This window comes from Lissotriton helveticus, chromosome 7 (genome assembly GCF_964261635.1).
Source record: "Lissotriton helveticus chromosome 7, aLisHel1.1, whole genome shotgun sequence".
Classification (NCBI taxonomy): domain Eukaryota; kingdom Metazoa; phylum Chordata; class Amphibia; order Caudata; family Salamandridae; genus Lissotriton; species Lissotriton helveticus.
This window is the reverse complement of record NC_136068.1, coordinates 969749791-969773429: the sequence shown is the minus strand read 5'-3', so window position 1 is coordinate 969773429 and position 23639 is coordinate 969749791. Positions and strand designations below refer to the sequence as shown.

General features: G+C 46.2%; 1 protein-coding gene across 3 annotated transcripts in view; it reads left to right on the top strand.

Moving 5' to 3' along the window:
* Positions 1-23639, top strand: part of TBC1D9B (TBC1 domain family member 9B) — a 220481-nt gene that overhangs the window by 72269 nt on the left and 124573 nt on the right. For all 3 annotated transcript variants that reach the window (XM_078653543.1, XM_078653542.1, XM_078653541.1), the window contains exons 4-5: positions 16274-16502; positions 18186-18444. In XM_078653543.1, coding sequence (XP_078509669.1) covers positions 16274-16502; positions 18186-18444 — 488 coding nt within the window. The remainder of the gene's footprint in view (positions 1-16273; positions 16503-18185; positions 18445-23639) is intronic.

Here is a 23639-nt window from a genome sequence, read left to right as displayed (position 1 = left end):
CTGCTTTAAAGTTAAATGTAGAAAGATTTTCTTCCATTTGAAGGGTACCCGCATTTAAGACCCTCCGTGGCAGGGAATTCGAGGGCCCCCATCTTGATATTAACAGCTGAGAAATTCTTTGTAGGGTAAGGGGCTGGGAGGGAAGGAAAGGTGGAGTCTGTTTTGCGGGCACCCGCATAGCTACAAATTTGCCAGGCTGCATTGTAGAGTAGGGATTTAGAAATGGCATTCAAGCACACCTTTAAGGTACTTAATCTGTGGAACTGTAATGGCTAACAAGATGTGTCACTGATTCAGCTGGCGCCTAGCACATGCAAATCCTTTCCACTGCCAGGCCCCACTAGCTCCCTTCCCATGTTAATTTGTTTGTCTAAACAGGAATAATGGGCCGTCCAATGTCGTCTTAGTATCAGGTATGCTTGAGTCCATGCAGACTCCTCACTTTTGCAGTCCTCCTAGGCTTGCTGCATCTCTTTGGCCCTTATTTCCTCCTTTGGGGAAACAGTCAGTAATACCATCTGGACTACAATGTCTGCGTGGCTCCCAGAGTGTCTCAGTTCCTTGAGGCATCTTTCCTGGGAGTTCTGTCAGCTCGGACTTGCTGTGATCTCCATGTTTCAGGGAACATTTACTATTCTTGGGTGAGCTTTCCATCTTCTTGCTCAAGGGCAAAGACACAGGACAGCACTGTTCCTACTTTTGTTTTGTGCTTTAGGTGAGGGTAGCCACATAAGGACCTTAAGCCTTGTAAAGATATCCCTGGCCTAATGTAGATCATATTCTTGTAGTTGCCAGGCTTTGCCAAGCACAGCAGAGAAAAGGGAGAGTGTTAAGGATGGGAAACTGGTTTTCCATGGAACAGACGTCTTCCAGGCCCAGGCGTTCGCTAGGTGTCCTGAAACCATTGAAGACCTGTTTTGAATGACCAGGGCTGCTGGATCCTCTGTACTTTGTCCCCACCTCTATTGCAGAAGGCACAGCGTGGAGATTCTAAAGAGAGAGACTAAAAGAGATCAGAGATGAAGACGAGTGAGAGCAGAGAACAAAAAACAGACTGGATGGGAAGGGAGAGGTAGAAAAAGAAAGGAAGAGAACTGGGCTGGTGTAAGCATTTTTGCCAGGGCTGCCTTTGGTTCCCAGTCCAGCCCTGGTGTCTTCCCCAGCCCTCCACCTAACAACACTTTAAAAGCAAGGACGGGTACAAAGAATATTCAGGGTGTTATGTTCAAAGAAGATAAAGAAATCCTGCAGGGAATTCACCACATTTTGCAGACCCACATACTGTGTCTTAGATGGCAGCAGTCACCATGCACATATTCATTAGGACCTCCACACGCCGAACATATATTTATTTTTGTTCAGTGTGCTATGCTCACCTTAGGGAAGATTTGGTTACAGTGCAAATTGTACTGGAATGGAGCCTTGATACTAGGGGTGTGGGGGAAAAAGTTGACTACAGCTGTATTAGTAATCTGGTACCACACATCTTGAGGCATGCTAGTATTGCATGATGGATCACATTCACAATCCACTTGTGGCCATGGGTAAGGGGACTCTTTGGGTGCAACCCATTTCTTGTAAAGGTTTGACTTTTCTGTCATGGCAACCAAAACCATGTACCACCTCCTGTTGACACTCACATTGTTGAATTATTTGGGGGAAACCTAAGCAAGGGTCAGGTTTCCAGAAATACGAGCACTTTTGCTCCTACATGTAGCATGTTTGTGTCTTTGGGCTCTGATAGACCTTGTTATGAGACTGTACTGTACAGAGGAGGTGTGCATGTGCTGCGAGTGCTTTACTTCTCAACTGTGGTCCTAATGTACCTGTCCATTAAACTGGCCCAGCTGTGGCCAACATCCAGAGCACCCATCTCTGCCTTCCACTAGGGGACCTTTTTGACGTACTCACTAGTACAGAGAGCCATGTATTAGAATTTTCGCTTCCTACTGTTATGACATGGTCTCTTCTTCACATCAAGGTGTGGAGAAGAGAGAAGAACCCCCCCTCCCTCCCTCCCTCCTTAATGCATTTGCTGGCAGACGATAGCAGATAGCACATTTTCAACTGTTTGGGAGAACGTTTGCTACGATTGGGCTTTCAACTTGCAGGAAATCGCTGATAAATTTCTGAGGCGGGGTGTATATTTGGGATGTGTTCATCTGTCAATGTTTGTGTGTGTGTGTGTGTGTGTGTGTGTGTGTATACACTCTTGCTTCTAACAATGTGTCCTAAGCAAACCATTTCTTTATTTAGCCCTATAATGCTTCCACAAGTCTCTAGTAACTAATGTAGTTGCAAAGATGGCACTGCCTATTCCTCCACTTGAAACTGTAATTTTCAATTGCATTCAAATTGGTTCACTCGGAAGTGGGCAGGGGAGAAGAGGAAACTAAATCACTCCAAGGGGTGAATCATGCATTCCATTGCGACAGCAGAAACCAAATATCAGAATACAGAGGTAAGCCACAGAAAACAAAGGAATATTTGTAGAGTACATAAACACAGATCTATTGTCACAATATGAAAGTAGTGTAACGAAGCATTGCTAGAGGGGACAAAGGAAGTCTACAGTGATTTATAAAGAAAGTTGACGTACATACAAAGGGGCAGTAGGCTGTTTGTATCACAGTACATCCGTTGTACATCCGTTGTAAATTTAAAACCTAAAGTAATCAGGGTACCGATAAGTGTCAGTCATTTAAACGGTCATTATTGCAAAAAAAGTGTTGACGTATCGGCTCCAAAGGGATTTAGTTGACCAAGGTAATCATTGGGACAGTCATGAGGCAGTTGAAGAAAGCAACCAAAAGATTGTCAAATTCACATAAAAAATGACAGAAACTTGAGGTGAAGTGCTTGGAGGAATCTGGTCTGTGGTGAATTAAACCACCAGCTATGAGGTGTGCAGTACAATCTGAGCTAAAGGAGGATCTGTCCTGAGGGGAAACATGCTCGCATTCTAGCGGAAAGGTGAGGGGTCCATCCAAGCCGTCTTTCAATGAGGAGACTTTGCGAGGAACCAGACAGGGGCACTGCCCCAAAGCAAGGGAACTGGCAGAGAATAACGGAGTGCTGCTTAGTCAAATTGTGAAGGGGGTGCGAAGGAAGGTAAACGATTAGCACACTACGGAAGCACCAGAGTCCAAAACCAAGGACCACAGGGCTAGTGTTCAGTAGATAGAAGATTAACCCTTGATACCCAACAAAAGACACAAATAGTAGTTATTTCAGGAGTATACCTTAGGTTTGTAGGCATTCGTCCTATTTATACCTTGAATTCTTGTTAGCTGTAGGTGACAGCCATTTAGTTCCTTGCCCCAACCTAAAATACATGAATACATTCAATCGAACAGCACCACTCGCGTGATTCTCCCCCATGTGTAAGAACTCAACGAAAATAAGATGGTATTCTACTCCACATAAGATGTCACTAGTCCAGCAATACGGTGCTCTCGCTAATTGACAAGCGCCTGTCTGATTCCTTTCTTTTAAATAGGCTCAAATAGGAAAGCGTGCATACATTGTGTCTTTAATGTTCATATGCAAGTTGTAATCCACAGATATGAGCTTGCTTCCAAACGTAACTCCTGCTCAAACTCAATTGTGAAGTAAACAATCAGTCACTTTTTGTTCCCAATATCAGCATGTCTGGTTTCTTGCATTCCAGTCAGTTGTTGCGTCCCTCACCTTGGGGCCATACTTGTTACGATGGAGAGCATCCGTCATAATCTGGTTTTATAGCATCTTCATAAATTATTCTCACACTTCCAAGTACGCCTTAAATTAAGAACAACCCTGAAATTAGACTGCAGTTCTAATTCTCGTGCATCCATCTTGTACTTTAGAATCTTTAACAAAGCACTGAATCCTATTGTCCTTGACACCTTCCCTCATGTGCAGGTGTCAAAGTGCACTCACCTCTTTACAGCCATACACAAGTGTTCTCTGAAGTGGCAGTCCAGTACTTTGGTTCTTCTCAGACAGCCCTTTTACGTTATTAATTTATGAATGTGCCAAAGCCAGTTCATGAAGAGCCAGGACTTCACCGTTCTGTCCAGTGTGCTTAGATGCACCTCGGAAGTGGTTCTGAACCCTCAAAGGAGTAATGGGGTGTTTTCTGCTGCAACAGTTTTCTTCTGCATTGAAGGAGCTATCGTTTACAGAATGCAGCAAGGATCCAATGAAGTTGCACAGCAATGTTCATGGTGTATACTCGGCATTACTAGTCCTTGCCCATTTACTGTGGCATTAAGGTGCTTTATCAGAGCAAGTTGCACTCAGAAGAGCAGACTCTAACTCAGATGACAGAGCTCTTCTGTTTGTGCCATCTCATCCCTGACTGAATCTCACCCAAAGGTAGGAAGGCAGATCAGATGTCCCACTTTTATGTTGGCAGCATCCAAACCGGCAGATCCCAGTATGGAAGGTTTTGCAAATAGATGTGGAGACATTAGACTTCTGGTGGGGTGAATTGGTCCGGATGCCGATCACGGGAATCCCTGCAGCACTCTCATACGAAGTCACTGCTTATCGAGAGATTCAGAGTCTGCAGCCTCAGGCAGATTCTATTTGTCATGCCATCAACAGGATGGCACCCTTGTGGTTCAGCCCTGGAAATGTCACACACGCCTCTTCACAGGTGTAGGCTGCATATCAAAGGGAAAAAAACTGGCCGAATCCAGTGAAGTGCATGAGGTGGGGGGGCTCATCACACACTGGGATGCACCATTCAGAAGTGGTGTACCTTTATTCAAAATTCAAACTACCTCCGGATTTGGTGAGTTGCAGTGCATAATGGATGGAGCGGGGATAAGAGAGCTCCAAATCCTGGGGAGCTGCTGACCACATTGGAAGTATTTCCTGCTAGTTTTCAACAATGTGCTTGTGATGGTGTGCAAGTGAACTTATGGTGCAACTGAAGCCTGCCAGGCAGCACAACATACGAACATTGGGCCTTTTCTGAAACCTACCCGTGGCCTAGCAGCGTTTGCTCTTAGGCAGCTATATTTTCATTCTACTCTTTATCCAACTACTCAACTCGTCACAGAATTATGCTCTCTCATTTCTCCTTGTCCAGGATACATTTATTGAGCTCAATTATAAGGTAACAATAGTTTAAAGGTGACTACAAGACAAATCCTCTTCTTGGTTAGCATGTAACACTGAACTCATTCGCTTTGCCACCAGGGAAATTTAATCGTTACCACAGAGTGAAGTTTACTTCCAATAGAATTAAGATCTGACACCTACCTCAAAGCTGTTGAACCTCAGAAGAATTTGCTTAGGCTGCATGTTGATTTCTGTTAGAACTGGCTATTTCTGGTAGGCTAAGGCTGACGCCAAAGCCAGGCAGAAACCACCATTCTAGTCAGGGCAAGGAAGTCACACGCCAAGATAACCCCTGCTCACCCCCTTGGTAGCTTGGCACGAGCAGCAAGGCTAAACTCTGAGGCAATGTGTAAAGCATTTGCGCCAGCACACAACAGCAACAAAATACTAGGCACACCACAAAAGGGACTCCACACAAGGTTATATTAAAATAACTTTTGTATTGTAAACACACATCAGATAATCACACATGTACATTGTGCCAACTGGCACGGGCAACATTCATAAGGGATTATTTACAAGACAGGGCCACATGGGCCACTGTCAGAATCAACACTTTTAGAAATAGAAATACTGTCAGAAATTAGAATAAAAGGATATAAAATCACTGTAGCACAAAGTAACAGTTATAAATCATAACCAGTATCTACTGGTAACAGGTAAGTACCACCTACGCAACCCTAACCACCTTAGGAGAATGTCACGCAGGGTACCAGGAACTCACTAGGACCACCTGTACTAAAAAGAACAATCACCTAAGTATCACACAGCATTTAGGGGTATAAACAAGAACACATTACCCATGATGCATGAAACACATTCAGAGGAGTAGTAAAGGGAAACACATGATGCATAAGCCTACACATTCAGCGGTGTTAAGAACAGAGCACATGATGCATCACAAACATATTCAGAGGTGCAGCGCTAGGAGACACATGACGCCTAAAACATTCAGAGGTGCAGCGCAGGGACAGAAAGACACATGATGCCTGAAAACATTCAGAGGTGCCAGGACAATACAATAGCGCAAAAACACAGTAGGCAATTACCATCCTAAACATAGCAGGTAACCACATTGCGCAAAACTAAACATAAGCCACCACCTGTGGCAGTCCCTAGGCCAACTGGGCTTGTTGGGGCTAAGACGCCCTGGGTCTCAATGTCAGGGGCCTAAACGGTGCAGGTGCCTACTACTTGCTGGGCACCTGGGAACAATCCCAAGCGCCTAAACGGTGCAGCTGCCCACTAATTGCTGGGCAGCTGGGACATTAGCGAAACGGTGGCAGGGCCCTCAATGACCCTTTGGCACAAACTGCGCCCACTGCTGGAGCCACACAGGCTCTGTCACACTGCGCAGACCGTTGGAGCCACACAGGCTCTGGACATCGCACATGTCCCAAACGTTGGAGCCACACAGGCTCTGGAACTAGATATGGCCGTTGGAGCCCTCAGGCTCTGCAAACAATGGCCCCTCGAACCTCGCTGGGCTCGTAAATCAAATGTAGGGGCGGGAGCCCCTCGGGGCTACAGCGAACAAAGCATGCCCCCAGAGCCTCTCTCCGGCTCTCCTTCCACGTTGGGGCGACCCACTGCCAACCGGGGCCGCCCTTGAAGCCCTCGTGGCTTCCTACTGACAACAAGCACGAGATTGCGCTACTGGGGGGGGGGGGCGGCGGACACCGACAATGTGTCCCGGCGCCCCTCCCTTCTCTTCTGCATCACTCACCAGTGGCTCCTCGGTGCAGGCGGGCCGTCCGGCAGACATCTCTCTTCGGCGGGGCTCTCTCTCCTCCTGGGAGCCCCGCCTTTACGAACGCCCGGCTCCGCTCTACACCCGGTCCCCCATCTCGGGACCGGGCCTTCACTGGCTCGCGCTCTCTTCACTCGGGGCTCCCTCAGCACACGGGAGCCCCAGCAGCAGGCCACGCTTCTCCTCTCGGGGCTCCCTCTCGGTCCCGGGAGCCCCGCAACGGCCGCCATTTTCTTCCTGCATCATCGGGCACTGGCCAATCCCAGCGCGGCCTTCAGGGCGAGCCTCCCGCGGCCCGCCAATCACAGCGCTGCATTTGCTGAGGGGGCTTGTCCGTTTCAACCAATCAGGGCTCCCCTCCTTCGGTTCTCGGCGATCTCCAGCCCCGGGCAGCGGCGGTGAAGGGGAATCAAATGCCGGGTGGGCTCCGGCTCCAAATAATTAAATAAAAACGGGGTGGCACCCGTAAATTAATTAAATAGACAAAAATAACAGCGCTACCCAGCGCTAGAGGTCCAACAAGGTCCCAGTGGAAATGAAAGCGCTCCCAGGCGCTTAGTGCAGGGATAAAGCGCTCCCAGCGCTAAAGGCAACCATAAAGCCAATAAGAAGTCCTTCAGCAGTCCAGGACCTCAGCAGTCCAGGAGTAAGGGAGGGAGCAGCATCGCCCCCAGCAGGAAAAGTCCATCAGGTGTCCAGGGGCTGGGCAGGGCTCAGGGATTCCCCTGAGCCCCAGCAGCAGCACGCCCCTGGCAGATTCAAGTTAGAAACAAGAACCTTTTGGAAGGGGACACAGCCCATTCATATACACAGAAAAGTATTTGAAGTCTTTGTGCAGGCAGTGTGAGAACCAGCTAGAACTGGTTATAGGGAAGTCCTGTCAGTATCAGGGACAGAGGTGACAGTCGCCCAGCGGGAGGGGGGCGTGGTGGAGCCAGCATTGTGGCAGGCAGGCACAGCCTCACTCACTATCAGGTGCGATCTCCACCCACTTCCTTGGCAGCAGATGCTGCCTTTCATCCACGGGCTGACTCAGACAACCTCCTGGGGGCTCTGCAGCCCTTGTCACCCTCAGACCAGACAGTCAATCCACAAGCAGGCCCAGGCACTCTGGGGCAGGTTCACCAGCCACTCACATGCCAGGCACAAATTACACAAATATACCACTTTCTCAAAGTGGCACTTCTAGACTAGACACAACCATGCCGCATACACCATTACGCAGCATTCAATCTCACGAGTTCGCACATATCAAACTCAACCCTGCACTCCCCACACATCAGGAACTACCATGGGCATACATATTCCCCATTCATTCCTATGGGAGGGCAGGTCACTCGCCACACATACACAGAGAGCACACGCACTTTACACTGTACCACAGTGAAAAAGTGTGCAGAGGCCTAAAATCACCAACCCAGGTTCCAGAAACAGGCTAGGAAAAAGCAATAAGTCTCGGGGTGAACCTGCCAAAAGGGCCAGGTCCAACACAACCCCCTTGCAGCCAAAACGCAGGGTAGACCAATCACTCCACTGATGGGCTTCCTTGCTTTGGGCGACAAAACACGGACACGGGCCCGCAAGGCAGGGACACCTTCCAGTTTTTCGCCACTCTGAACCTACATAGATTTCCCTCAACGAAAGCCCTCTGGCGCAACTAGGGTACCCCACTGGTACACACTAGTCATCCACAGCCAGGACCAGGCCCTAGGCCATCCAAATGTCACAGGTCCTAACCAATCCACAGAGTGGGGGGCAGTAACCCCTGGCACACAATAGCCATTCTCCACTCTCTCTCTGTGTAGCTACAACTACCACTGATCCTTCAACCTAGGGACCATACCCTCCGGCTCGCCAGAGGTCACGGGCAAGAATACCCCACCCTACCTCTACTTCTGGGTTCCCGCACCCTCACAGGGAAGCACTCACCAGAACACAATTCTGTCACCAGATCAGGACCTCTCTCCGTCACTGGTCTACCACCTGGAAACTATTTCACTTCTGAGGTACAAAGCACACAGCACAGTCCCTCTTCAAGCAGGTGGGGGGACACAGCACACAGCAAAGCCCCCTTTCCTCTACCTTAGAGGAAACAACAAACTGCAGGTGAGCCCCAGATCACACAGCAAGGGCAGCCCCCTCAGTCTCTTCAGCTGATCTACCTTGGCAGAGATTCCTCTTGACCTGGAAGCTTCCTAATCTCCCAACCTAGGATCTAAACACTCAGGTTGCACCGGGGTCAGAAGTACACCGTCCCTCTGCACCCCCTTCCAGAGTTCTGCACCCTCCCACCTTGGAGCGGTACCCCTAGAAGCCAAACACCAGGTCAGGACACTGATTACAGATGCCCTTCCCTCCAGGTCAGGCTGAACCTGGCCTCCCCCCTCCTCGGGGAACGACCTCCAGAGGCCCCAAAAATGGTCAAGCACTCTAGACGGTCAAATGCCCAGCGAACCAGGACTTCTGCACCCTCCACTTAGGAGCGGTACAGCCCAACACCAGGACCGCCGGAGTTCTGGTTACAGATACTCCCCGTCCTCTAGACACAGGAAGATCCTCCTCAAATGACTTGTAAGTACGGCCTAGGCCCCTGACCTGGCGCTCCCTTAGGGAACCCTCCAGGCCCTGAGACAGGGTTTCAGGCCAACGTGGGACACACCGTCCCACACTCACTCCGCCTCCACTGAGACAGGACACGAGCCCCTACACCCCTACCATCCTAATGGGACCTAGGTGGGCTACACATGAACCTCTTCACCTACACAGGATCATCAGATACACAAGCCACTACTTTTAGAATCACTCCCTAATGCCTCTGCAAGACATCTAGCACACCGCCAGACATCCACCTTCTTGTCCAATGCCTCTGCAGGACCTCCTGCACACCACCAGAGGTACACCTCACGTGCAAGCTCCTTAAAAAAAAACTCACACCAACTCCTCCAGTTCAAGACACCACTCATCCACACACTCCCCCTCCAGACTGGTGAGAGTTCCTCACTGCCCCTGACTCTCAACCTGTACCCCTCTTACTGAGCACCAGGCACCATACTCTGGGAACTGGGAATGGGACTTCACACACTGGACACCTTTTAGCTGCCACCACTGGATCCTACCATACTGGGGAATCCAGACAAACACTACACTCCGGGGATAACCACCCTCCTGAGCAAGCCATTTCTCCTCCACACTCCCTCTCTTCCATCTACCCACACAGGGACTGGAACAGGGATTGGGCACTGGACCTAGCAAGGGATTCCTTATCTATGGGAACCTCCCCCTCTACTGGCGTCCCGCCCTGTCATTTTCTCTCATCTGCCACTAAACCTAAAGCACAGGAACACCATCTGATAATGAAATGACACTCTTGAGGAAAAACAAAATCAAAAACAATAATCCCAAACATGTGACCATCTAAAAATTGCAGAGTTTTGTAATGTAGCCAGTTGTCGCTGTGGCACTGCGCAAACACAAGTCCAAATCCGCACCGCTGACCAACAATTTTAGAACTGGCTATTTCTGGTAGGCTAAGGCTGACGCCAAAGCCAGGCAGAAACCACCATTCTAGTCAGGGCAAGGAAGTCACACGCCAAGATAACCCCTGCTCACCCCCTTGGTAGCTTGGCACGAGCAGCAAGGCTAAACTCGGAGGCAATGTGTAAAGCATTTGCGCCAGCACACAACAGCAACAACATACTAGGCACACCACAAAAGGGACTCCACACAAGGTTATAGTAAAATAACTTTTGTATTGTAAACACACATCAGATAAAAATCACACATGTACATTGTGCCAACTGGCACGGGCAACATTCATAAGGGATTATTTACAAGACAGGGCCACATGGGCCACTGTCAGAATCAACACTTTTAGAAATAGAAATACTGTCAGAAATTAGAATAAAAGGATATAAAATCACTGTAGCACAAAGTAACAGTTATAAATCACAACCAGTATCTACTGGTAACAGGTAAGTACCACCTACGCAACCCTAACCACCTTAGGAGAATGTCACGCAGGGGACCAGGACCTCACTAGGACCACCTGTACTAAAAAGAACAATCACCTAAATATCACACAGCATTTAGGGGTATAAACAAGAACACATTACCCATGATGCATGAAACACATTCAGAGGAGTAGTAAAGGGAAACACATGATGCATAAGCCTACACATTCAGCGGTGTTAAGAACAGAGCACATGATGCATCACAAACATATTCAGAGGTGCAGCGCTAGGAGACACATGACGCCTAAAACATTCAGAGGTGCAGCGCAGGGACAGAGACACATGATGCCTGAAAACATTCAGAGGTGCCAGGACAATACAATAGCGCAAAAACACACAGTAGGCAATTACCATCCTAAACATAGCAGGTAACCACATTGCGCAAAACTAAACATAAGCCACCACCTGTGGCAGTCCCTAGGCCAACTGGCCTTGTTGGGGCTAAGACGCCCTGAGTCTCAATGTCAGGGGCCTAAACGGTGCAGCTGCCCACTAATTGCTGGGCAGCTGGGACATTAGCGAAACGGTGGCAGGGCCCTCACTGACCCTTTGGCGCAAACTGCGCCCACTGCTGGAGCCACACAGGCTCTGTCACACTGCGCAGACCGTTGGAGCCACACAGGCTCTGGACATCGTACATGTCCCAAACGTTGGAGCCACACAGGCTCTGGAACTAGATATGGCCGTTGGAGCCCTCAGGCTCTGCAAACAATGGCCCCTCGAGCCTCGCTGGGCTCATAAATCAAATGTGCCCCCTAGAGCCTCCGTGGCTCTAAACACAAAATGGCCCTTGAGCCTTGCTGGGCTCGTAAATCAAATGTAGGGGTGGGAGCCTCTCGGGGCTACAGTGAACAAAGCATGCCCCCAGATCCTCTCTCCGGCTCTCCTTCCACGTTGGGGCGACCCACTGCCAACCGGGGCCGCCCTTGAAGCCCTCGTGGCTTCCTACTGACAACAAGCGCGAGATCGCGCTACTGGGGGGTGGGGCGGACACCGACAATGTGTCCCGGCGCCCCTCCCTTCTCTTCTGCATCACTCACCAGTGGCTCCTCGGTGCAGGCGGGCCATCCGGCAGACATCTCTCTTCGGCGGGGCTCTCTCTCCTCCTGGGAGCCCCGCCTTTACGAACGCCCGGCTCCGCTCTACACCCGGTCCCCCATCTCGGGACCGGGCCTTCACTGGCTCGCGCTCTCTTCACTCGGGGCTCCCTCAGCACACGGGAGCCCCAGCAGCAGGCCACGCTTCTCCTCTCAGGGCTCCCTCTCGGTCCCCGGAGCCCCGCAACGGCCGCCATCTTCTTCCTGCATCATCGGGCGCTGGCCAATCCCAGCGCGGCCTTCAGGGCGAGCCTCCCGCGGCCCGCCAATCACAGCGAGGCATTTGCTGAGGGGGCTCGTCCGTTTCGACCAATCAGGGCTCCGCTCCTTCGGTTCTCGGCGATCTCCAGCCCCGGGCAGCGGCGGTGAAGGGGAATCAAATGCCGGGTGGGCTTTGGCTCCAAATAATTAAATAAAAACAGGGTGGCACCCGTAAATTAATTAAATAGACAAAAATAACAGCGCTACCCAGCGCTAGAGGTCCAACAAGGTCCCAGTGGAAATGAAAGCGCTCCCAGGCGCTTAGTGCAGGGATAAAGCGCTCCCAGCGCTAAAGGCAATCATAAAGCCAATAAGAAGTCCTTCAGCAGTCCAGGACCTCAGCAGTCCAGGAGTAAGGGAGGGAGCAGCATCGCCCCCAGCAGGAAAAGTCCATCAGGTGTCCAGGGGCTGGGCAGGGCTCAGGGATTCCCCTGAGCCCCAGCAGCAGCACGCCCCTGGCAGATTCAAGATAGCAACAAGAACCTTTTGGAAGGGGACACAGCCCCTTCTTATACACAGAAAAGTCTTTGAAGTCTTTGTGCAGGCAGTGTGAGAACCAGCTAGAACTGGTTATAGGGAAGTCCTGTCAGTATCAGGGACAGAGGTGACAGTCACCCAGCGGGGGGGTGGAGCCAGCATTGTGGCAGGCAGGCACAGCCTCACTCACTATCAGGTGCGATCTCCACCCACTTCCTTGGCAGCAGATGCTGCCTTTCATCCACGTGCTGACTCAGACAACCTCCTGGGGGCTCTGCAGCCCCTGTCACCCTCAGACCAGACAGTCCATCCACAAGCAGGCCCAGGCACTCTGGGCCAGGCTCAACAGCCAATCACTCGCCAGGCACAAATTACACAAATATACCACTTTCTCAAAGTGGCACTTCTAGACTAGACACAACCATGCCGCTTACACCATTACGCAGCATTCAATCTCACGAGTTCGCACATATCAAACTCGACCCTGCACTCCCCACACATCAGGAACTACCATGGGCATACATATTCCCCATTCATTCCTATGGGAGGGCAGGTCACTCACCACACATACACAGAGAGCACACGCACTTTACACTGTACCACAGTGAAAAAGTGCGCAGAGGCCTAAAATCACCAACCCAGGTTCCAAAAACAGGCTAGGAAAAAGCAAAAAGTCTCGGGGTGAACCTGCCAAAAGGGCCAGGTCCAACCATTTCTAAATAGGAAATAGCAGTCCCTGCTTGGTGGGGACTACACTGGGCTTTTAACCATATTCATGATCAATAATCAGTGTTGGATGCTCTCCTGTTAAATCCAAAGAGTTCTCCTAGTTCTTCCTGAGAATGTGTGCCTGCTGGTAGAAGTGCCTTGCCCAATGGACACTTCGAAGTTAAACAACAATTTCAGGATGTGGGCAGCATATTGCTCCGCCGCCAGCCGCACTGCTAGAATGAGCACATTTTTCGCGCTTGTATTATGCCAATTTTAATCCTTTTAATCCATGGACTCTTATTTCATTTAGTTTCACCTTTTTAATCTATTTTCCTATTTCAATCCACATGCAGGAATTTTTTGCCATTTCCCAAGCTTTTTATGTTACTCTTGTGCCCATCCGGAACTCCTACTGAAACACGACTAGTGCAAACTTCGTTCAAGGCAGTGTTTATTAAAAACCTTTGCCTTTCAGGCCAGAGCCCTTCTTCAGCGGTAACTATAAATAACAAAACATTTACCATTAGCGTATTGTGCAATTTGCATAAACAATACATGAATTTTATATCTTGCTTATTCACTTTTCACTGTGCATGGTTGAATTGATCCCATTGTGAAAATCTCACATAACTCAATATACTGTTCAATTAATAAACCTCACCAATTGCAACTCTGAAAATACTTAACTCACAAAAATTCATCACTGTTCACTATGCACCCTACCCTCTTTCTTACGCGTTGCCGCGCTCTCACTCATCACTTTCACCCACAGTCATAACTCCCCACCACTCTCCCCTCTCTTAAAGTGTTTTCAAATAATCTAATTTACCCTCTGTTTTCCTTGCATTTCAGTCACTGTCCTCGCTAACACAGCTCCTTTTTACGCACACAACGATGTCGTCCCATTCTTTCTTAATTCCACTCATTCTCAGGAAGAACTAATGATAACTTTTTGGATTTAACAGGAGTGCATCCAACACCTATTATTGATCCTGAATTTGAATGTTGCCCTAACCTGGATTGCACCCAAAGAAGAAAACAAATTAAGTTGATAAACTCTGAGTAATGGAACTATCCCCACGCAAGGCGAAACGATGAGGTTCGTTAAGCAAGTCGGTGTTGGTGTTAAAGGAGATTTGATATGGATTTTGAGATAATTACCAGTACATAATTGGTGCCTATAGTGTTAATATTGGTTGTATCGTTTACAACAACGTTGAATTCATATGACACTGATGAGACGTTAAAAAGTATCTCCTTTCGGGAGATTTGGATGAATTTATTGCTTTATGGGAAATGCAGTTTTTTGATTCGGAGGGAGGTGGAGACTGGTAAAAACGGAGCAGTTAATTACGTCACCTAATTGAGGGACAGGGGAGTGAGAATGATGTTAAAATGGACGCCTGTATGGGTGGGGCTAATGACTTTTTTTGTAGATGTGAGGAGGATGTATTTGTTTTAAACGGTGTGGCAGGTACGGACAGTTTATAGACAGGAATCCGGTATTAGTATAAATTGTTGCATGAATATGTAGATTAAAAGGGCAGTACAAGTCAAAGTAGATTGATGATTATTGGATTTGAGTGAGAGAAGAAAGGGGTGGTGAGTAGAGTGGAATTAAGAAAGAATGGGAGGACATCGTTGTATGCATAAAAAGGAGGTATGTTTGTGAGGACAGTGACTGAAATGCAAGGAAAACAGAGGGTAAATTGAATTATTTGAAAACGCGTTAAGAGGGGAGAGTGGTGGGGAGTTATGGCTGTGGGTGAAAGTGATGAGTGAGCACGCGGCAGCGCGTAAGTGAGAGGGTAGGGTGCTTGGTGAACAGTGATGAAGTTTTGTCAGTTAAATGGTGGGGTATTTTCCGAGTTGCAATTGGTGAGGTTTAATTAGTTGCTTGTCATGGGGAGACACTTTCCATCTCAGCCTGGTTCTTCTTCTGTAGTCTCTATTAGCAAACGACGCCATCCCTGCTAAAGGTTTTATGTCAGTACTTATGAGTGTAAATTCTTTAAATAAGTCTTGGAATTCTTTAATTCTACTCAATTGCAGGATAACTCTGGTTTCTTTCAGAGAAGTTAACCATTTGATCAATGTTGTCTGTGTCTTAGATGTGTAAGAATAGCTGTGTGGATGAATGAATAAGACTTTTTTAAAGCATACAAATATCCCAGATGGAATCATGGCCTTGGTATTATCTGCATGTTGCTTGACCGATAAAACTGACCAGGAAATTGGAATGCCTAGTGTAGACATGTAGCACAACAGAGAAGAGTCCTGGGGGACATCAGAGTAGAGGAGGCAGTGTATCTGCCTGAAACTCTCTGAGGATAATTTAGTTGGCAGTGATGACCAATTTGGAAGGATTGGATTAAATCGACTGAATTTTCCACTAATCCTGTCCAGTGGATCTAGATGTGATTATCAGTTGTGAGTAATATTTTGAAAAACACTAAGGCAGTAGGTTTACTGTTATCCTTGGTAGAATCTCTTAGTTGATAAACTGAGGCCTTAGAGAACCCATAACAGAGTTGGATACTCTGAACAGATCCAGGGCTAAGAGTAGCCCGAACTCATTCACTGTCATTACACAGGTCTTGCACACAACTGTGTAATGCAATTACAGAAATGTGACTTCAACATAATAAACCTCTACAATAAGCTCATATTTATATTGTTGATCTCAGTACCTACGGAGTCACTAACAGAAGCCTACTGAATAGAAAGCACCTGCACGGTATTACAAGACAGTTAATGTAACTAGGTTGTAAGCCTTTTCTGAAAGCCTGGTTTCAAACCGAGTAACAGAGGCACACCAATTGATTACCCTTTGACACGCCTACTCCGCTTCACAGGGTATCATCGCAGAGGAGAACAAGAACATTCAGCCCAAGGATGAGGAGGACCCAGGCAAGTTCCGCGAGGCTGAGGTGAAGATGCGCAAACTCTTTGGAATGCCAGAGGTGGAGAAGCTGGTCAACTATTACTCCTGCAGCTACTGGAAGGGGCGGGTTCCCCGGCAGGGCTGGCTTTACCTGACAGTCAACCATCTCTGCTTCTACTCCTTCCTGCTCGGAAAAGAAGGTGAGACAACCACCACTTTAACACCTTCCTGCATCACGCTCCAAATTCTCAGTGGTGGTGACTGGTTCAACCTTTGTGTATTATAATGCACAAGTGAGTTGACAACTGTCTATTGCATTCAGTGATAATTGAAGTGGATTCTGTTAACAAAATGAAGTGTAGCAAACGGTAAAAAATCCAACATGCATTCCAAGAGATTCTTTATTTTGAAGTAACACTTGTGTCCGCGCCTGTTATTGATTACGTAACACATTTCTCTTGCTGTTTAAATAAGGGTTACTATTACCAGGCGGTATGCCTTTAATTGACGAGTGAGTGAGTTAACACCTGTGGGACCCTAGCTGAAGATCTGCGGGTTAATCACACATTGCTGCAGAATCCATGCAACCCATTGAACTGTTCAAATGTAGAGAGTACTCACTGCACAGCAGTATTGGCCATCTTTTGCTCATAACCTTGTACTCTGGTTGCACTTTGTCTCTCTTTTTGAAAGGGATTTTGAAACCGTCATTTTTCAAGATGGCCACCATGTACAGTACCACACTAGCGTTGGTTGTTGTTTTCTGATTGGCCTATATCTACAGTATGGTGTTTAGGAAGCCTAGTTGCTTTGAAGATCATTGAATGGCCTCCCAACTTCGGTAGAAACACTGATTGAGCTGATGTCTACAGGAAGCACTAGCCAAATGATTTATGTGAGCTGAAACAGCAAGTTTGCGTGTTTACATGTTTGGTCGGGTATTTGACCGGCTCCCATAATAGGGACCAAAATATGAGCCACATTTGCTATAAAACGAAAGACTCGCCAACAAGAGTGACCCAGGCCAAAAAGATGTGCATGGCAATTGAATGTGTAATGGACAACATCACACACAGTAGTAAACATTTTTGTTGTGCCAACCCCAAATGAAATAATTTATTTGTGCTCAATTAATAGATGTTATTGTTACCCAACTCGGAATTTCTCATTTTTTTGACCTTGGGCCGATGAACAGCTTATCTGGATTTGAACCTTTAACCTGCAAGTTAAATGCTGTTCCCTCCAGTGGTTCCTGGCCCAAAGAAGTAATCTACTGAATGATTGTAAGGAAATATGAATAAACTCCTTACTTTCTACTTCAGGAGAAATACATGAGTAAGGTGTCCTCTTTTGTGTTACCTTGAATACTAACAATCTTATACCTTACAAAACGTATAAGGTGATACCCCCCCTTACCCCCAGTGACCTGTGCTTTGTCACAACGCTCTGCATGTCTCCTCGTTTATGTTCATGCCCTTTTATTGCCTTTTCCAGGCTTTATTTAATTTCGTGGTTTTACTGGATTAAAAAATACAAATGAAAATGTGTTCAAAAATGTAAATGGATTTACAATTTAATTGGCAAGTTAGAAAGTGGAGTAGGCTTTCAAGAGGAATGTTTATTTTATTGAGAAGCTATAATTAAGACTTTATAAAACAAAAATTATGGGGTTAAAGGGGGGGGGGGAGTTTGGAGCGAGCAGCATTTGTTGACCATATGCTGCAGTTATGGTGTGGAGGGCGGAGGTTTCAAGCCTGCCCTTTCTCCATCAAACAGTTCAGTTGAAGAGCTTTTGCCTCGCTCCTCTCACCCGCGTCAACTGGCTGTAACCATGGTTTCTGTGTTTCTTCTATCTTTCACCCTGTACATTCTTGCCTCTGCAGTGACCCTGGTTGTTCAGTGGCTGGATGTCACCCAGCTGGATAAGAATGCCACAATGCTTTTCCCAGAATGCATTAAGGTGCGCACCCGTGACAGTGAACTCTATTTCTCCATGTTCCTAAACATCAACGAGACGTTCAAGCTCATGGAGCAACTGGCCACAATCGCCATGCGGCAACTGCTGGACAATGAGGGCTTCCTCGAGGACAAGTGCCTGCCCAAGCCCACTCGGCAGCTCAAGAACATCTCTGCACTCAAGAGGTAGGAGTTTACATCCCTTGGATGGGAGATAGTGGGGGTAGAGAGTTTGGGAGGAGTGGCAAAGCGTGGGACTGAGAAAAACATTATCTTTGAGCATCAGGTAGAGTGCCACCCAAATATACATGTAGTGCTTGAAGTGTGCATCTCCTTAAGCTCAGCCATTGCATGCGGTGCTCTTTCTCACCACCCCTCGCCCCCACCCTCTCTTCTGTGGAAAGTTCCCTTGAACAGAAGGCCCCTGACAAATGATGTGGATTGTTTGACAAAAAGTGAATCCCTATTTTTCTGTGCAACATTAGTGCTTGTAGATGGTGCACATTTGACAATTTTAGAAGCTGATCAGGTTTGTGCTGAGAACTTGGGTGTGATATTCTGTGGCCCAGTCTGTTGGCTTAGTTAGAGCTGGACATAAAACACACTGGCCTCATCTGTACTGGAAGGCTGTTTGTCTTCTTCCCTTCATTATTCAGAGATTTTAATGATTGGGTCCACTATAAAATCCCACAGTTGGTATGTTAAAGTAGGATTGTCATTTTGATGCTCAGGGAGTTGTTTGATTGAATCTTCTTTCTCTGGACTTGTTACCATAACGTTCTGGATTTCACAACTCTAATCGAAAACCAGAACTGTAGTGTAGTTCCTATTATCCCAATAGGCTCTGCGCATTGGAATAATATCTTCAATAGTATAGACCTAGGGCAGAGGTTAACTAGGTCTTCTACCGACGATATTAGACTTAAAGTTTTGTGTTTGCCAGCTAGCTCAGAGTTCACTAGAAACTTTCTCAAATAGGCAAGGAGGATTTTAACCTCCCTGGATAGACGAGAAGGGATTTAGTTTCTGACAACCATAGAACATGACAACTTTGCTCTCCCCTAATCAAGAGTGTATCTCTAGAGTCGTGTGAAAACAATAGACAACTTATTTTACTCAGTCAGTTCAGTGCATTCTTAGTTTCACCAGATTGTAGAGAAAAGGAAGAGACGGGCGTGTTCAATAAAATATGTTATTTATTGATCAGTCTCCTTTCTCATACAAGAGAAATGAATCGCTACTATTGTAATACTTATAGTTAAGTAAAGTGCATACAGTAAAGACAGAATTATAAAATAATACTGTAAAAGCATTGATATGGGTTCTAAGCCATATGATACTTTAAAATGGATAAAATAGATACATACATATATACATTTGACTAATCATACTCAACTGATGCTTCTAACCACGCCTACCCCAGTGTACCTTACCTAAGCCTAATACGTGGGCGGGAGTAGATAAGTAGCAGTTTAAGTTAAGTTTGTTTGCCAAGGGACTGATTTGAGAATTCTCTGCAAGGGGTTATTCAGTTCTGTACCTGAGATCTAGAATGATGGAGGGCTGGTATCTCTTATCCCAGGTCTGGATATTCCAGCTGCCTGCGAGGGCTGCTTGGAAGCGCCGGAGCTGGATTTCTCAGCAGGAGAAATGCAGCGTCTCGTTCTCAGCGCGCCAGGAAGGCGGGGCAGCGCCTGTGGGCTTCGCTCTCTGCTGGGCTCCTCGGCACGTCTCGCTGCTCCGATCTCGTCACCACCGCATGTGTTTGCTTAAGGCAATGTCGGTAATATTTATACCTGAAAGGTGCCGAGATTGACGTAAGGATGGACATATATACGTCAATAAGGATGTCATATGAACGGGCTCGTTCGCACATTCTTTTGCTGAAGTTCTCTGTGAAATCAAAACAATGGCTATGGGAATTTCCCAGGTCGCTGTAGGTTTGATTTGTTTTGAGAACTCCGTATGCCTTATCAGGGGCTGGAGGAATATCGCTTGTCTAATTAGATGGCATGCGTTATGACCTAATCAGATAACGCGCTTCTGTGCCGTGGTGTGGCTTAATCAGATAACGGTTTTTGCACCGTTAGATGGCTGCTAGTTAATTATTAACCAGACCAGGGTCAGGAATAGGGGAATCGATACAGTACCTATAGGAATACATCACACCCACTCCACGTAGACTATGTCCATATTTACAAATCTAGGCATAGTGAAACCAGTAGCGTTTGTGTATATCGTAACACCCCAAAATACATTCATATGTATTCTGAAAATTTTTAAACATAATCACATGTACTATCACGTGTACTATATGCACAAGCAGTCTAATAATGCTATACATATAACGCATATTTCTAAATTCAACATGAATAAATGCGAAAACCACACATGAAATGGCTCTTAATACAGAAAAAAAAGGGCGAGACCATTTCATCACAATCATAAAGTTATGTATAATAGTGCTAGAGGATAGCGAATGTCTCGTGACTACCTAAAATAGAAATTTAGTCCTCTAAGAATAATGTCTACTTTAAGCAGAAGATAAGTCTCCCAAAAATCGTGAATATTTTTGAATTGGGAAAAAAGGTTCTTGCAGTCTGAAAAACTGATGAGAATTTTTTTTTCATATCGCTTTTTAAATGTCGAAGGCCAAATTCAGGATGTAGGGAACTCAGAGTGCTAGTTTGCTCAAAGTTATTCCTGCTGCTCTGGTGAAAACATCATATCGTTTAGACTGTTGAAAAAACTGTCAACAGCTTCTTGCGTAAGTTCCACTAATTCGGAAAAGGTTGTTACCATGCATTCATGAGCCTGAGCATGAATGCCTCCATTGATGTTTTGATCAGCATAGCTGACTGAAGGTCGTACCTGATCGATGCTGCTTTCATCTTGTGCTTCACTACCCCTCAATCGTAGTGGTGAAGTCTCCACGAATGCCGTCATCAGGATTGGTAGCCGCTGGGGACAGCACAATGCATGAGCCGTTACCGGACCCAACAAGGTATCTGCGTCCATTGGCATATCCGATTGTAGTGCCAGACAGGTGTCCAACACGCATTCTTCGCCGCATAGCAAGCACCTTAATACAGGCATAACACAACTTTGCCACATTGGTCTAAATGAAAGAGACCAATTCATGTTCAGGTCTCTAAGCCGGGATAGTCCAAGGATTTTAGTTACCCGGTCCCGGTAGCCAATGGCTAGGATCATTTCTTCCCTTGTCGCAGGTGTTTTGTCTGTGACATGGTTTGCCATAGCGAAATAACAGGATCAAAAATAGAATACCCGCTACTAGTCCCAAAAGGAGTGGAAGTCCGCCAAAAATGGAATGGACAAAGTCTGGAAAAATACCCAGGATGGCTTTGAATGGAGTTAAAGCACCCGAAAACACTGCTTTAAATACACTGGAGACACCAGTGGTATCAGAAATATTTAAGATTTCGTTCAGTATTTCTGCGAAATGTATGGGGGAATTAGTTGATAATAATGAATGAATCTCTTCTGTTGTCCTTGCAACTTGGAGATCATACGTTTCTTTTGATGACGTGAGCCTGGTCGGCGTCTGTAGGAGCACAGTCTTCATTCTGCTTAAAGTATCTATTCGAATAGAAGCAATTTTCAAATCGGGCCATAACCTTGCCTCCCTGTCTGAGGAATCGTTCGGGAACAATACTCGTTCACAGCACATGACCTTCCTAGTCACGGTTATGAGATAAGGTTTTCCGGGCAGCAAACTACAACATCTGCGATTCACTATTAGAATGTAACTCCCGTTCGAGAGTCTCCTAAAGAATGGTTCTATTTGTGTTGCAGGTGTGCCTAGCTGGTAACATGAAAGGTTATTTGAAGTCCCTTCACAGGCTCCATGCAAGCTAATACCCTGACACAGAAGTGTACCACTTAGTGATCTTGCACAATTATTGCCACTGAGAAACACTTTCTGGCCTTTATTACTGACACCTTAGTGTGTATAGGGCAAGTTCCATATTGACTTAATGTACCCTTTACCCAACCTTTCATACTGGCCTGCCTGTATATATTTTTTGCAGAATTGAAACTGGAAAGTAGTTATCAGAATATTTATTATTCCATGTATTATCCATTCAATGACAGGTCGTTCTGACATTGTCAATGGTAATCTCTCAAGTTTTTCAATGCTCAGAATTGTATAGTCAGCACCCTTCTGTGCCAAACTGATTTGTTTATCAGTAAGGTTAAAGATATTAAATAATGACGTTGTGTTGATTAGATGCCAAGGCACATAGCCAGAACGCAAATTTTGTAACGTCCAGCCAAGCTGTACAATAGAACGCAATTGGGACTGACCGTGTTGTAACATCAGTAAGTCTTGCGATATTATATCGATTGCTGAAGACACAATGCTGTCCAGAGAATATATTCTGGAGGACAGAGTCATTAACCCATTGTCCACCACAGAAAGTGATTTTTCCAAATTAATACGGTCAATTTCCCGTATTTTTTCTGCTGTCTCAATTTGAGTTACTTTCCAAACTTCGTTATAAGCTGCATATATAGAGGCCGCTATGAAACGTTTTTGACACTGTTTGCGTGGTCCCAATATGAAATCACGCAAGTCAGCACCTTCTGTAAGTAAAGTTAGGTGTTGCTTAATTTCAGCCAGTGTGGACGTTTGTAGCCATTGAAGGCAGAGCTTGCCCACGCTGTAGGTGGTTACTATCCCTGGATGTTGTCTTTGGGAATATCTAGGGTCTGGCCTAGTCAATGTGAACCCCTGTTTTTTGTTCAGGAATCTGTCTTGACAGTTATTTGTATCTGTGGGCCAGATCATTCAGGATGTGTTCTGTTTTGGTTTAATATATGGTTTACGTCTATCTCATCATCTATAGAGCTATTACTGTTCATTGTTGGCTTTGGAATAGACGGTTTGTTCAAATCTTTGATTTTGGCTAAGCCAAGACAGGTAGTTTGTTGAATAGTGTCATTCAAGAATATAATTTGTTCTGGGATCATGCAGGATCTAAACAATGATTCTATACCTTGTACTTGCCAATCTCTTGTACCCCAAACAGTTTTTGCTTCAATATTATTGTTCCAGAAATCAAACCCAAATGTATTCATTTGTTCAAAAAATGAATCGGAATATATCAATTTTGTGTTTGTAAGCATGGTCTTCATACCTGTCTTATTTGACAATTTGAAATAAAATGTTTCTGCATTACTTGTGTTAAACCCTGAAAAGTATGAATATTTATCATAAAATGTGTTTGAGCTATCTTTTGGAGGAGTAGCACAATGTTCCTATTGGTTATAATTTAAAACATTTCTAGGTTGAGCAGATTTATGTAGATAATGGTTACCATAGTGGTTGTAGCAGAACATCTGATCATAATTAGACG